Source organism: Cucurbita pepo, chromosome 8 (assembly GCF_057944985.1).
Source record: "Cucurbita pepo subsp. pepo isolate OVF chromosome 8, ASM5794498v1, whole genome shotgun sequence".
Classification (NCBI taxonomy): Eukaryota; Viridiplantae; Streptophyta; class Magnoliopsida; order Cucurbitales; family Cucurbitaceae; genus Cucurbita; species Cucurbita pepo.
The window spans coordinates 9,098,881-9,114,745 of NC_141805.1; the positions used below are offsets into that span (position 1 = coordinate 9,098,881).

The window sequence follows — 15,865 nt, forward strand, 5'->3', positions numbered from 1 at the left end:
TCAAATACAAAATTATAAAAAAATTTATTATAAATATATAATAATAATAATTTATTGTGTATGGAATAAATATATATAATAAATATATATATAAATACAACCATTGACCAAGTAATTGCATAAAATACTTAGAAAGCATCTTGTTTTAAAAAATTAAATTTAATATTTTAGTCCAAAAAAGGCATTAAGATAAAACAAAGGAGAGATAAGAACCAAAGAGTTATTTTATTTTATTTATTTATTTATTTAATTTTTGAAAATTTTAATATCATTAGCATATGGGTGAGAATTTCAATGCACATTTGGACCATTTTCTTTTCTTTTTTTAATTGTTTTTTTTTTCCACAACTAATAATGGCTTACATTATAATATGTATTAAACTTTTCACTTTTTTTAATCTAATTTCTTGAAAATAATAAATGAGAATAAAATATTTGTAACATAATTTATGCATTGTTATCTTGACTAACTTTTTGTCATGAATCATCCTTTAAAAATGGGTATTTTGGTAACTTCACGCAATTTAAATTCTTTTTATTTTATTAACGGCTTATTATAATTTATAATGGTTGAAATTACTTTTTTTTTTTTTTTTTGCCAATTTTGCCCCTCGTGTGAATGTTTTTAAAATGTTTAGTTATTAATAGATGGGTGTTTATTTGTATTTTCAACTTAAATAAATTAAGGGTAAAACAAAATAAAAATGAAGGCAATTTCCACATTTTTTTTTTGGATAAATTATTTTAATTTTAGGTGATTAATTTGAATTTGAATGAGCTAATTAGGAGATTTAATGTGAGTAAATTACATTTAAGTGAATTATATTAAGATAATTAATTTTAAATTTTCATATCATTTGATACACCTATGATTAATTTAAGGTTGTTCAACTCCTCAAATCAAGGTGGGAGAAGTTTTTTATTATTTTTATTTTTATTTTTATTTTTGTCAATAATTGAAAATTTTGACTTGGTCCAAGTCAAAATTAGGTATTCTACAAATAAATTTGAATTTTTTATTGTGTTCACTTACAAATGGAAATAATTAATTACTAATTACTTCGTAGAATATATCTCAATTAATAACTTCAAAATAAGTTACTAATTACGAGCCTTCGTAAAATATATCTAAAAAATAAGTTTTATTCATCTTCTGCGCTACTAAACTTTATTTAACAATTTGATCATCAATTAAGTCTCTCTCGAGCTAGTGAGAAGATAGGGTCCCATTGTTCAAGTCTCGAAATTAACCCATAACATAAATTACTCATCTATTTACCTATATATGATTGGCGTATCATAGCTCAACTTAACATGTCTTCACGTAATTCAATATCACATGGCATAACGTAACATACGTAGCTTTACTTAGCATATGGTAGAATAACAAGGCAAAACATAGCTTAGCTTTGACATATCTTTACATAACACATCATTTGGCATAACACAACATATCATAGTATAACATAGCATATCATAGCATAACATTACATATGACACGTGCAAGGGTCAAGGGCACATGTCATCATACATAACATAATTCTTCCAACCAAGTCGATAGAGGAGAGCCACTTACTTGGTTGGTCTTGGCTAGAGTCTCAAATTATTCCTCAAGTTGGCTCGAATTAAGATGTAAGGGTTAAGTGTAATTGGACTAAGACTTTTTAAGCGAAGATAGAACTAATTTAAACTTCTAAACTCTTAATCAAAGGTATGTGTCTTAATCACTAATATGTGTCTTAATCACTAATATGAATACGTTCATATAAAGTTCATCCCCGACACGAGAAACACAAGAAGACATGTAGCCTAGGCTAAAACTTTTGAGTAGAACAACAAATGTTCACCACATGATGATTTGTTTATGAAGTTTGGAATTGTTAGAAGACTTCCTACCCTTGTCTTTGTAGGTGTTTCTGGAGGCACGACCCTTTCTTCCTCCACCGCCATTGGCTGATGCTATGGCCCGTTGTCTCTGCTTGTTCAACCGTCTGTTCAGTTCTGTGTCATCACTTTCATCCCTTCCCTCACCATCACTCTCCCTCTGCAATGGAAAAAACACAAACACATACCAACTGTTACCTTTGCTCACCAAACTATTACCGAACCTACAAGGTTAGAAACAATACATCTGAATCTGGGTCATGGTCGGATAAGTCGTTCCTCTGACAATCTACACTTTCATCACAGTTCAAGGTTTCCTGTGAATTACAATTAAAAGGGAAATAGAAGTATATCAGGCTACATTTTCAACAAACAGTGCCACCCATTATATAGAGATAAATTTGTTAATAGAGATGTGAGATCCCACCTCCTATGGGGAGGAACAAAGCTGTAACGGCCCAGATCCACTGCTAGCAAATATTATCTTCTTTGGGTCTTTCATTTCGGGCTTCCCCTCAAGGCTTTAAAACGCGTCTGCTAGGGAAGGTTTCCACACCCTTACAGAGGGTGTTTCGTTCTCCTCCCCAACCAATGTGGGATAAGGGGGTGGAAACCTCTCCATATCAGATGAATTTTAAAAACCTTGAGGGGAACCCCGGAAGGAAAAGCCCAAAGATGACAATATTTGTTAAGAGTGGGTTTGAGTTGTAACAAATAGTATCAGAGCCAAACACCGAGCAATGTGTCAATGAGGAGGCTGAGCTTCGAAGGAGGTGGACACAAGGCAGTGTGCCAGTAAGGACGTTGGGCTCCGAAGGGGTGGATTAGGGGGTCTCATATCGATTGGAGAAAGGAACCAGGGCTAACGAGGACGCTGGGCTTCGAAGTGGGTGGATTCTGAGATCTCACATCAGTTGGGGAGATGAACGAAGTTTTCTTTATAAGGGTGTGGAAACCTCTCCATAGCAGACACATTTTAAAAATTTTGAGAGGAAGCTCGGAAGGGAAAGCCCAAAAAAGACAATATGTACTAGCAATGGGCTTTGGCTATTACAAATGGTATTAAAGCCAAACACTGGGCGATGTGCCAGCAAGGAGGCTAAGCCCCGAAGGTGGGTGGACACAAGGTGGTGTGCCAGCAATGATGTTGGGCCCCGAAGGGAGTGGATTAGGAGGTCCCACATCAATTGGAGAAGGGAACAAGTGCCAACGAGGATGCTGGGCTCCGAAGGGGGTGGATTGTGAGATTCCACATCGGTTGAGGAGAATTAGCAAACACATTTTAAAAACCTTGAAGGGAAAGCTCAAAGAAGACAATACCTGCTACCAATGGATCGGTTCGAATCAGAATGATGATCGTCTGACATGTGTAGATGTTGTTCCACCACATTGGTGTCCATTTCATCAAACTTGAAGCTTTCAGCTTCTTCATCGCCTGAATCTGCATCTCCCTCAATTCCACCTTCAATAAACTGCATGTCGTACAATCGCCAGTAAGTTTAGAATGAACTGGTTAACCAATGAAGTCCAAATGGTTTTCTATACCTTTTCAATGTCTTCCTGATCCTTTCGTGTGAAACCACTGGCAGCAAGCTCCTTGCCTAGACTTCCAGCACCTTTCGATATCGAACAAAAGCAAGGCCTCACACCTTCATCATTGTCGATCTCTACATCATTTTCGTCATCCACGGTCTCATGGAATGACATGTTAAACCTGTAAGAGAAAGGAACTGAAAGTCTTTGGCATATCAATAATGTGCTCCACCTCAAGATAACATGCAAACCTACTAGTCGAGTTCTAACATGTCGTTCACATACTCGATTAAACTTGCTACGATTTAATCTAAACCTCACAAATCGTGTCGCTCGTGATGCTAACCAACTCCAGTTAAGAACGGAACGTAAAAAGTTGCAACAAGAACACAGAGACCGTAACTGCACGATCTCGAAAAGCAGTATTAAATTGTTCTTTAGAATTTTCAATCTTGCATGCAAATTAGCTGAAGAGAAATTCCATGAGAAGTATGTAACATGAAAGCTTCAACTTCTTGTAACATCAAATATTCTTATTGTTTCTTACAACATCACTGACCTTTTCCTAAAGAATTTGAAGATGCATTCAACATCACGATCAAAATACCTGAAATTGAAAAACGAAACTTAAAAAGATCGTCACGTAAAGCATAAGCTAATAGAAACATGAACTTTAGGATTTATATGATACGAGAAACATTGTAACCCGAAAAATCAATATTTGCACCGCTTACATTTGTGCATTACGATGCGAGACAGAAACCATTTGTGGAAAATCGATCATTGTGACCTTCTCATCATCATCAATCTATAAAACACAAGAAAAGAAAACTTGAACTACAATTAGATATTCGTAAGTTCAAAAAACGAACGATCATGAATACCCTTTTACGAGAAACAGCGATAATTCGTTTCATGGAATGAAGATGAGAAAGAGACATCATATATTAAGTTGAGGAAAAGACATCATCTTAAGCGAGGAAAAGGGACAATAATAGAACAGTAAATAGCATTGTTTCTTAGAATACCATAATGTTGAATTCGTTGAAGTCACAATGAATGAGTCCGTGTTCCGCTAGACGAACAACAAGACCAATGATTGTTTCAAAAACCACGTCTGGATTTTGTAATTGTTTTACCTGCACACTGCAATAAACCAAGAAGGAACGAATTGGTACGAAATAGAATCATAATATTCGTTAAAGCATACGTGCTCATCAAAATCTTTCATGACCCTACTAAACCAAGAAGGAAAGACGTACAGCGGATATCCTTCAACGAGAGACATAACGACACAATGCCTATTACAGTCTACTGCATTTGGAACAGGAAAACCATGTTCTTCCAAAGCCTATTATCACCAATGAAGCCTCCATCAATATCACGATTCACTAAAATACGTAAATACAATGCCAAAACAAAATCGATACAACAGAGCACCTTCATGAATGCATATTCTTTAAACGCCGCAAGCCGAGACAAGTAAAGCCAATTATAACTACTGCGATGCCTCAAATAATCACGCTTAGATTTAACCGACCTAAAAGAAATTCTACCAAGTCTATGCAACTTCATGGCAAGCACAGTGCCATCTTCTTTTGCAACCTCAAAAATATCTATAATCAACAATAGCAACCCAGCAAATGAATAATAACAGGACAAATAAAAACAACTTTTAAAGTTCTAACTAGCTAGAAATTTACCTGACTCTTTCCCAGCACCAATTTGTCGACCTACAGCCACAAACACTCCACGGTTGACCAAAGTTTTAATTGCGAGAAAATCATAGCCAAGGTATGTAAGTCGAAACCCGTCATCTAGAAGAACACAAGAAAGATAATGAGATAGATTGTTTAAAATTTAGAATCCTCATACCATAAGTTAATAGCTACTCACATTTAGAAGAGTCGTGGTGCAATAACTTATATTTGAGTAAATTCTTCAAAACTTTGTAAGTGCCTCCATGCCTACACACACCATAGTACGACGTGACATTTACTAGAAGCAAGGGAAAGAAATATTTCTTGACAATATCAGAATTGAAGTCATACTTAAGAGAAGCTATACGTTCCACGAGTTCTGAAGGAACAATTTCATGCTGAAACAACAAAAATTACATTAGAGTAAGGTTCAAGGAACAAAATAAACTTAAAATGATGAGTTAAAGTTCCCTCTAGAGAAGAGAATATCAGTACATACATTCCGCATCCCCATCTCAACAGCCATAAGAACCCTAAAATCATCTTTCGAGAGATAGCGCAACACGTTAACGTCAAGCTTCATCTTCTAATTTGGACCAAACCCAAAACAATGCTGAATAATCAACCTATAATATCATGCACAATAGGAAGTGGGCATCAGAAGAGCATAAATAAATCAATGAAATCGAAGTTGAAACAAGAGAATCAAAATGTACACCTTCAAACTTACAAAAGGAGAAAGAAAATAACGAACGATCAGCATTTTTCATCATGTTTTTCATTTATAACATAGCATTTCAGTCAGCTCACGAATTCCCATCTCAGCACTTGGCATAGCAGCAGTAAAGTCACTTAAATGGTTTTTAAGTCCAAACAAACAAGTTACAACTTACAATCTGTGAATCCTAGTCTCAAGAACAACTAGGACTTCAATTTAATAACTTAACTTACACCAAGAACGTAGAGGAAAGCTAAGGGTTTCTAACTCGAAGGTCGTCTTTGCATCCTAATTGATTAAATCAATCTGCACCTAAGAGAGGTCCAAAGCTTAGGGGCTTCCTTAAGACTTCTAAGTCGAGACCAAAAAGGCTCTATAACGCAATGGGTATTCTGAAACTGAGTCAAAAACATTATGGGTTAACTCAAATCTCACTCAAAATCAGCCAGAAACCTTACTGGAAATAAATACTCACCTATCGGGCGTCGAAAGTCGATCGGTTCAGCTTCTAAACGAGACAAAAGCGCCGTAATATCGCGCCGGAGATGACGCCACCACACACAGACGAAGAAGGAGGCTTGTTCGCGGCTAGGTCTGGTGTGCGAGGGAGGAACCGTCCGGCACTTGCAGCGAAAACGCGACGAAGAAGGAGAAAGAAGGCCTGACGAGCAGAGAAAGAGAGTCGACGCAGCCACTCACCGAACCTGAAGCTATTCGAGCTGGAAACGCCTACCCTCGCCGGAAAGAACAAAGAAAACTGCCGCTGGGTCGCCGCCTACCATAGATGAAGGAAATGCCGAACAGGGGTGGTCTCTGGTGTGTAGTGAAGAAGAAGACGATCGAAATTGGTGATGATTGGTTAGCCGCCGGCGTGCCTGGGAAGGAAAAAAAGACAGTTGAAGACGGTGAACGGAGTAGCGGCTGAATCACGAATAGGGAAGGAGAGGAAAGTGAGAAAAAAGAACAAAAAAAATTTAAATTTAGGGTTTATATGTTTGAGGAATTTAATTAGTCCAAACATATTCTAGAACTCGAGCATGTATGATTGTTAAACGTTTGTTCGGGCATGTTAGACATTTATATACGTACGAAATACTCGGAGGAGCATGTTCTGGGGTTAAAGACTCACGTATGCCCCGAATGAAATATGAATGAACATGAGTTGTTTCACATTTCTTTCGCCATAGAACCTACATTTAGGCTCCATAGGTATGTCCGGTTGACTGAGTATTAGGGATAATTGGGGAGTAACCCCTAATCGTGAACTTTCTTAGGGTGGTTAGGATCTACTTGGTATACAAAGTTTAGTGGTCACCCACAAAGGGTCCCAGGGGTCGTATTGGGTATGCTAATGGCGAGCATCTAGTAGACAGATACTTACGGGGGCCATGCGGTTGAAGTACTTGTCTATTCATAGATCATGGCGTACCTCATACATATGAGACTTACCCGATGACCCATTACAAAGGCAATTTGACTCACACATAATTAGCACAAAGTTGATGACAAACTTTGGAAAACGAAAACATAGAGATAAGTATATCTAGAAATTATATATTATGGCCTCGAGGGGCTAAGTATACACCCCTAGAGTAGGAGCGTATAGGGGTTTAGGTACGTATGAGCCTTCGTAGCTCGAGAGATCGTCACAATGATGAAGTACAACGAGAGCTCACAAGTAAGTTGTTTACTAAGTACTTTTGTATTCATTCCCGGTTATTCTTTGTTTTTACAGACAGATGGTGGATATAACGATCGCTCTTCGACATTTCAAACCACGGTTTGCCATGCAGACTCAAGGATAAAAAGGTGATAAAAAAATTTCTTTTATAAAGCGGAAGACACAAGTGAATTTAAAATTCTAAACATACATTTAAAACCAAAATGACATAAATTTTCAAATTAAACATTCAAAATGATATTAAAAGCGACATGGGTGGAAAGGACTCGATCTAAGTGCCCCTCTTGCAGTCACACGGCTGAGCACATCCCCGCCACAGACAATAGTCTACATTTCACCTAAAAAAAAATAGGATAATTCGAAATGAGTATAAAAATACTTAGTAAACAACTTACTTGTAGGCTCTTGTCGAACTTAACCCTACACACGGAAACTTAGGCTATGTGCTCATAACTGTCCCTAGTGATAACCAAACTGTGGCTTAATGTCGGCTTAATGTATGTACCGAACTTCTTTCAAGGTGTAATTAACTCTCAGCATACCTTGTTTCAAGGAGTTCACAATCCCTCTTAGGTTCACAGCCAAGGGGTTTTTTATTTTCTCTTGGCTCTAGGTTTCACGAATGTCTTAGGAACAATAACTACATGTTACTTCACATTTTCAGGCTAGAATAGTAAACTACCTATCACTACGTCACTCGGATTGGATCAGTAAAAAAATCATGGCTCTCCCCACTACACACCACCGATATGAACTGCAATAGTATACTCTTTATGACTACTGATATCCTCTATGGGTGACAACTAAGTCATGTGTAACAAGTAACCCTAATCTTTGTTGGTTAGTTCACGAGAAGGGGTAGGGCCTTATCCGCCCTTCAAAGTACCTGGCCAACCCAAGGAGACTATGGAACTCATGAATAGATGCTAGGACCAAAATACGTGATATCAACTCATAGCCTATGCAAAACCATAATTAAATCAATGTGAGTTCACAAAATCATGCATGCGAAAGCTATAAGACAATAAATATAATTAAGTGGTAAACTATTCACATTATCTAAGTACAATTCTTACACGCATTTCTTAGAAACTGGCTCCATAGAGTTATTTCCCGTTAATACAAAATTGAACTACTTCATCACTCTTTCTACCTAACTCCACGTGACGATATGTAATTCAAGACATCAAAAAACAAGTCGATACACATTTAACCCACTAATATATGAACGAAGGTTAATGGCTTTACGAGTTTGGATTAGATTCAAAGCAAAAATAATGAAGTGGGTACGATAATGCTTGCTTTATTCATATGATTCTATCATACCCACTTCATTATTTCAGCTTTGAATCTAATCCAAACCATTGTTTTTCTCATTTTTATTCATTGATTCTTTTTTTTCTTTAAAAATTATTTATCCAAAGTAAAAAAAGTGTATTATTTGAATTAAAGTTGGAATATATTTTAGTTATAAATGGCATGTTACTTTATTATTGCAATGTTGTTCTTTATTTAAAAAGGTAATTTAACTTGAAGGTATTAATTTTTTTTTTAAATAATATAATCATTTCCTCCAAAAAAAAAAAAAAAAAAAAAAAAAAAAAAAAAAGCATAGAATAAATGCTTAAAAGATAATTTATTTATTTATTTTTTAATATTCTTACTTAATTCTCCATTCCATTTGATTCATTCCAAATACCAAGGAAAGAATATGTTCTAAATATTATTGCCATGTGTTTTTATTGTTCATAACTTTTTACCAATATATTCTATAATTATTTAGCTTTTTTATATTCTTAATTTTTGTTTCAAATACCTGAATTATTACTTATAATATATTTTTTTAATTTGTTTTTGTATATTTTTAATCGTAGTAGCTAAATTTAGATTTAATTAATTATAAAAGGTAAATTGAAAATTAAATAAATAAAAAATTTCCAATGTATTATATAATCCTACCAAATTATCTCTACTAATATTTAAACATATCACAAAACATTGGATTCCTTTTCTTTATTATTATTTTAATTTATTAAAAGCCATTTATCGAACTTAATGCATAGAATGGAATTTTATAGAATTTTTCATTTTTAATTATTTTATGAAAAAAAGAAATATTTAGTAAATTAAATGATTATATATATATATATAGAGGGGTTGAAAAATGAAAAGTCAACTAGTAGGAGTTGACATTTGATGCAAAAATGTGAATTATTAAAACTTGAGCCTGCATGAGACATGCCAAGAAGAAAGTTTCTTAGCTAAGACCTTGTGTTTTTCAATGGAATAAATAAAAATATATAATTGAATATGTTCGATCTTTTTACGTGAAGGTTAAGTTAGTTCTTTTCCCTAAGTTAGTTCTTTTCCCTGTTTAGATTTGATAATTGGCGTTGTAGGACGGGGAATGGGTCACATTGATCTCATCTGAAGGGGAGGAAGAGTAACAATGGTTGGGCCCGATCCTATGGTTATAATCAAAGGACAGCTTGAATCGCGAGGTGACTAATGGAAATGGGTCGATTAAAAGACGTTTAATTTTTTTTCAATTCCATTAATATAAAATTTGGTATTTACATGACTATGATGAAATGTGTACTAAAAAATAATGTCTTTGTGATTGTGCATCAACAAACCCAATTTACATAACATTTCATATCTTCTAAGCTTTCAAAAAATATGTTCCTAAGAAACTAAAATAAACCAAACTATCCCTAAAACCAACCTTTTCTCCTTTCTTTGTCTAAATTCTTTGTATACACAGACTCGTATAATCAGAGGAAGCAAACAATACTTCTCAATCCTTCTCTCAATGGCTTTTCTTTTGAATCGAATCGAACCGAACCCAACTCTTTCACGAGCATGATTTGATCAGTCCTAGGTTGTATAGATTCCTCCTCACCATGCTTCCAAGAGTAAACAACACGGCCCCGCCGACTCCGTGCGTCTGTTCTTCCCTCTCTATTGTTTGATGATAACTCGAAGGGAGTTCCTTCACTATCAAGTTACTCAATCCGATCCTTTGTCTAACGGACTCGATGATTTTTGGATCAGCTGCACTTCCCATTGCATCGGTCACGTAGAATGTATTTAGAACCATGTCATCTGTCGTGGAGATCTCGGCCCTCGTTACGTTTAGACCGTTCTCTCGAAATGTCCTTGTCACATCGGCTAAAAGGCCTGGCCTGTCTGTTGTGCATAGTTCTAGCTTCACACCCTGCAGTAGACAATTGTTAATCAGCTTGGTGTTGGGAAGAATGATAAGAAAGAAAACAAAATCAATATTTACCTCAGATGCTCTTCTTTGAATTGCAGCTTTTAAGCATTGGATAACTCGATGTCGTTCGGCTTCGGAGCTAATCGGGGTTCCATCACTGTGCCTAATGTAGAATTCCTGTAAAAACCGAACGGAAAACGTTACCATAAGATACAAAAACCGAACCAAAAATGGTTAGTTTGAACTCTCAAGTGTGGAGAATGACATATACCAGATATGCTCTTTCTTCTGCAGTGTTGATTGTGGCATGAAACACCACATATTCCATGTCTGTCAAGGTGAATATCACATCGAACAACAGTTTCGTTCGATCCTTGCATTGAACATACACGACCGAGTAACCTCGCTCGGTGCAGTTCTGAACCGTTACAGCGGGGGAATTGTTGGCATTCGACTTGAAGATAGGCTTCCTCTCGTAATCACGGTCAGCAAACATCATTTGATGCAGTCTCCTTTCGGGGTGTGTGACTGCCATCGATACCGAAGTCTTGGCGCTACGAATGTCATTGTCTCCCTTAAGAACACTCCTCAACCGTGCAACAATGATATCGATTTTCTGTCGGTCTTCAATGGGAGAACCTGAGTTGCAGTCCTTGACATAGATCAAGGAAGCAATCCTGCCACTGTGAGTCCAAACCTTAGCCTCCACCACATCACATTGCAGATCAGCTAGAACAGCAAACACCTCCGAAAGAAGACCAACACGGTCGGTCCCAGTGAGCTCCAACGCCGTGGTGGCGCCGTTAAACCCTTCGCTACTCCGATAATTAGTCATCCCAAGCGACTGCCAAAAAAAACAAACACCCGAGATCCAAAAATGAGTTTCCATCACAAACAAACAAGCATCAGAATGTTAACAATTTCAGCTCACAATGAAACAACACCTAATGTTCATCGTGAGAATTCAATCAATAATGAATTAATCAACTACTAATCACCTGCTCGAGGTAGCTAATTACGCTCTCATCGGTTAATTTCTCACCGTTTTTATCAGTAACATGAAACACTGCAATGAAATCAGGACAAACAGCCATAAGAAAACATTCAAAAGGCAGAAGCAACAAGCATAATAAAGCTGTTCATGTTCTTAATCTTAATTCATACCATCCATGAACCATCTTCCATCTGAAGAAACATAAGCCTTCTTGATTGAAAGGTTCAAATCAGTAAGAATCTGTACAGCCTCCAAGAGATTTCCATATCTTCTAGCACTATCAACCTTCAAATCAAAAAACAAACCCACGAAAAGAGAAGTTTCAGCCACAGAATCAAACACAATTTCGCAAGAAAACAGAGCGTTTCAATGGAGATCTTCATACCTTAACCAAAGTGGCCGTAGAGCAAGCGCCATTGTCAATAACAACTCTGAATATAGAACAAACAAATAAGCCCCAATTCGGAGAGAACGCCGGGAATCATCAGGAATCACCGAAGAAATTCGAACAAAAAACAGGGGAATTAGAGAACAAACCTGGGAGTATTCATCCGAATAACAAGCTTCTCGTATTCATCAAGACAAGAAGGCCACTCCACCTCCATCATCATCTTCAAAAACTCAAATCAACACAGCGATTTTTCAACTTGAAACCGTTGCTTAAATAGCGAGGAAGAGAAATCAAAGAAACCAAGACAGATGAGGAGGATCTAAGGCCGAGTGAAACAAAGAATCAAATGAGAAAAAACAAAGTGGCGTTCAAAAATCTCCGCGAGGGAATTGAGAAAAAAGGCATAGACAAAATCGCCAAAAACAACGTCTGTGGAAGAAACAGTGGCTGTTTCAGTTCCGAAAAAGGCCTGCAAATCCCTTTCCCCTGCGCTTCGATCTTTATATCTCCACCCGTACTCTTGGGATGAACATTTATGATTATATAATATCGTATCAAATCTTCAAAATCTTTTTTTTTTTCTTTTTTTTTTTTTCCTTTTTGGGTCTCAGTTATTTTTTTCCTTTTTGGCGAATAACTGTTTACCGTCTGCGTGGAATTGTTTTTGGAGCTGAGAAGTCGCTCCGCGAAGTGAATAATAAATGGCCTTACCCTGCCCGGATTATGCTGCCCCTGTTTTCCTTTTTTGTACTACTAATTGCTACCCCATTTTCCTGTCCATTAATTTTAAATAATTTTAAATAATTTTAAATATTTTATTTTATTTTCCGGCACAACAAAAAAAGTTTTAACCTCTAGAATTAAAACAAATAATATATTCTATTAAAAAAATATAAAAAAATATCAATTAGATATTGGTCAACAAAAATTTGGACCAACTTGACCCTTGGTGATCCGAGTGACCCGAATAAAGCTCCAACCCAACCTTCTATAATTAGGTTGGATTGTCCGGATGTTTTTTTTTTATTATTATTTAAAATACATTCATATTAATAATTAAAATTTCATAAAATTCAAATATTAGATATTAAGATATTCCACACAAATGTTAAATATTTTTAATTTGTAACTTCATTTTTTAGTTGGTGTGGTTGGCTCGACCAGAAAAATGTCAATACATGAACTAATTTAAGTTTTTCAATTTCCAAAAATTTATTCCACTCGAAAATGACAAAAATCTAGCATAACCCAAATTTTATGGTTTGAGTTGGGTAATTAGGTTGGTCGAGTTCTCGGGACACATGAACACCCATAAAATCAATTTATATATATATATATTATTTATACATTTGGTTTATTAAATTTATTTTTTTATTTATTTGAAAATACATATTTAGAAATGGGTTAACCAACAAAGTTATATTAATTTACGTAATATAGTGTTAATATAATTAAATAAAGGTTACAGGTCAATAATTAAATTTTAGTGCAAGACAACATTGATTTTTGTTGGTGGGAGTTGGACTGTCCAGCAAGGATGCCACGTAAGTTCATGACGTGTACGTTTGCTTGCAATTGACTCGATAGTATTCCCGGAGCTACCACCAAGAGAAACGGGAGTTGTTCGGTCCAGCTGGCATGTGGTCCTACTCACCTGAAAACACAATGCCTCTCCGTTTTTGCCGACCAAAATTATGCCTCCGCACGTGCCACACACTCGCATCTTCCTTTTCCTTTTTTTTAAAAAAATTATAAATTTGGTTTTAAATTTATAAATTAATAAATTTAATTAAAAATAAATTTAAAAAAACCCCTAAAAAAAATATAATCCTCGTCTCGGGGCAAGATCTCGAGTAGGACGGAGAATACAATCTTCGTCTCTAACTCCATTCAGTTAATAGAAAGAAATCTCTTCAAATAGAAATTCTCCATCCCGTTCCAAGCAAGACCTCAGTTAAATGAACACGAACATTTCTAAACAAGAATTGGATGACATTTTGCACCAACATGGGAACAACCTTTTCCCCACATGTCAATGGTTGCCCCCCAATTAGTAGAAAGAGAAGGGTAAATAAGTAAATTCAAGTCCAAAAGTCCCATAAGGGCAAAATGGTAAATGAGTGATTAAAAATAATAATTAATAGGGGGAAGTAGAAGTGACGTGGGTAGTGGAAAGCACGCTTGGGTAAGGGAACAACCCATCTCCCCGGCCTGCCTCACAACAGCTCCTAATCAATTGAAATTTATATTAATAATTAATTCCCTTTTTCTCCCAATTATGCTGTCTTAATTCTTTATTAAACCCATTATTTCAAAATTAAAAATAAAAAAAAATTATTATTGTCGTTCCATTTACGATACCCCTTACACGACCCATCATGTTTCAAATTAATTGACTTGACTATTAAACTATTGCTCGTGCGGAATGAATTATGCTTATATTTCAAGTTGACTTGACGTAGAGCTGAAGTCGAACAAATAGAACACAACACTACGAGAGCATGCAAAAAAAATTATTTTAAACAATTTACTACAGAAATATTCATTTAAAGATATTTTTATGAATTTGGTTTATTTTAAACACAAACTTTATAAATTTTTTTTAAAGATTTTGTTGTCTTAAAATTTAAGATTATTGTTATTATTAGTTAAATATTATTTAAAAAGAGGAGGCAGTGGGGCCCACAGGGGGGTTGGAGTTGTCTGAAAAATCACGTGCAAGGTATGTCAGAAATCACGTTCCTAAGTTGGCGGCTAATTTTTCCCTCCACCGCCAATGACGTGGCATCACTGCAAAAAAAAAAAACTGCCCCCTCCACCCACCAGAGTAACTGTTTACAGTTAAAAACTGTTTCAAATATATAAATAAATAAATAAAATTAACTTTTTAACCAATATTATAATATATTAACCATGGTGTATATATATTTAAAATAAATAAATAAATAAAACTATATTAGAGCTACATTTTATTATTAAAAATTGAATTAATATAATAGCTGATAAGGAACAAATAATAGGCCAAAAGAGTACACTAACTTTGTTGTCACTTTGATTTTGTGTTTTTGTTTGTGTTGTATTGTAATCATTACATTTATATATACATATATATATAATATGATTCCTTTTGTTTTTGGAAATACGGATTAGGTTAGATCGGAGAAATCTTTAGTTAGATTGGTGTCTTGAACAACCCGAACAAAGTTCACAACTTAACTCAATCCAACCGTCTATTTTTATGTTGGATTGGATTGAGCTGTCCAATTGTAGGGTTGGATCGTAACTTTATTATTGTGGTTGACCAAAAAAATGTCAACCAACGATCCTAAACTAAAAAAAAAAATCTAACTCAGCTCAATCTTTTTGACTTGGCTTGGGTTGGATAGTCGGAGTTAATCGAGTTTTCAGGTCATATAAAATATCCCTATTTATTTTATAAACAATATTCTAAAAATGAAAATCATTAAGTCGGCTAGATTCATAAATAAAAATATAAATCGGTTAAGGTTTGATTAATCGCTAGCAAATGACACATAATAAGTTAAAACAAACTTTTTGGAAGGAATATTATTTGATGGTCTAATTTTATTCTTGTATTTTTCTTTGTAACTATTTGATGGGAGTGTAGCGATTCATTTTTTTAAGATCAAAATTATATTAAAACATTATCGAATATCGACGTATATATGTTATTGAGTTAATATAATAAAGGGAACAAAGTGTTTAATCGCCAATATGAACATAGCT

At 35.2% G+C, this 15,865-nt stretch overlaps 2 protein-coding genes across 4 annotated transcripts; both read right to left on the reverse strand.

Annotated features, from left to right (window-relative positions):
• Positions 1-1,625: 1,625 nt before the first annotated feature.
• LOC111801220 (serine/threonine-protein kinase rio2) lies at positions 1,626-6,807 on the reverse strand. 3 transcript variants are annotated; one of them, XM_087126581.1, is made up of 14 exons: positions 6,311-6,807; positions 5,617-5,743; positions 5,469-5,515; positions 5,314-5,384; positions 5,121-5,234; positions 4,858-5,033; positions 4,680-4,768; positions 4,446-4,563; positions 4,152-4,225; positions 3,977-4,024; positions 3,430-3,598; positions 3,242-3,356; positions 2,130-2,203; positions 1,626-2,044 (listed from the first exon to the last, which is right to left on the reverse strand). In XM_087126581.1, exons 2-14 carry the CDS (start codon positions 5,698-5,700, stop codon positions 1,844-1,846), a joined length of 1,380 nt encoding a protein of 459 aa, XP_086982707.1. In that variant the 5' UTR covers positions 5,701-5,743; positions 6,311-6,807; the 3' UTR covers positions 1,626-1,843. The 3 variants fall into 3 exon arrangements, 1 of the variants encoding a protein (XP_086982707.1); XR_015422329.1 differs by having other exon boundaries at positions 1,967-2,044; positions 2,130-2,201; positions 3,205-3,356; positions 6,311-6,806; XR_015422330.1 differs by lacking the exon at positions 6,311-6,807 and adding an exon at positions 5,848-6,222 and having other exon boundaries at positions 1,967-2,044; positions 2,130-2,201; positions 3,205-3,356.
• Positions 6,808-10,108: 3,301 nt separating this feature from the next.
• Positions 10,109-12,651, reverse strand: LOC111800489 (ACT domain-containing protein ACR8). The gene is made up of 7 exons (XM_023684204.2): positions 12,265-12,651; positions 12,113-12,158; positions 11,898-12,012; positions 11,732-11,799; positions 11,005-11,577; positions 10,806-10,910; positions 10,109-10,733 (listed from the first exon to the last, which is right to left on the reverse strand). Exons 1-7 carry the CDS (start codon positions 12,336-12,338, stop codon positions 10,371-10,373), a joined length of 1,344 nt encoding a protein of 447 aa, XP_023539972.2. The 5' UTR covers positions 12,339-12,651; the 3' UTR covers positions 10,109-10,370.
• Positions 12,652-15,865: the final 3,214 nt, after the last annotated feature.

Excerpts from the sequence above, each read along its gene's own strand:
- LOC111801220 (XM_087126581.1), bottom strand. The coding sequence starts at position 5,700 with ATGAAGCTTGACGTTAACGTGTTGCGCTATCTCTCGAAAGATGATTTT. Across the intron at positions 4,226-4,445 it reads TCAACGAATTCAACATTATG|ATTGATGATGATGAGAAGGT; the intron begins GTATTCTAAGAA and ends TGTGTTTTATAG. Across the intron at positions 4,025-4,151 it reads TCGCATCGTAATGCACAAAT|GTATTTTGATCGTGATGTTG; the intron begins GTAAGCGGTGCA and ends TTTCAATTTCAG.
- LOC111800489 (XM_023684204.2), bottom strand. The coding sequence starts at position 12,338 with ATGATGATGGAGGTGGAGTGGCCTTCTTGTCTTGATGAATACGAGAAG. Across the intron at positions 12,159-12,264 it reads ATTCGGATGAATACTCCCAG|AGTTGTTATTGACAATGGCG; the intron begins GTTTGTTCTCTA and ends TTCTATATTCAG. Across the intron at positions 10,911-11,004 it reads CAGAAGAAAGAGCATATCTG|GAATTCTACATTAGGCACAG; the intron begins GTATATGTCATT and ends CGGTTTTTACAG.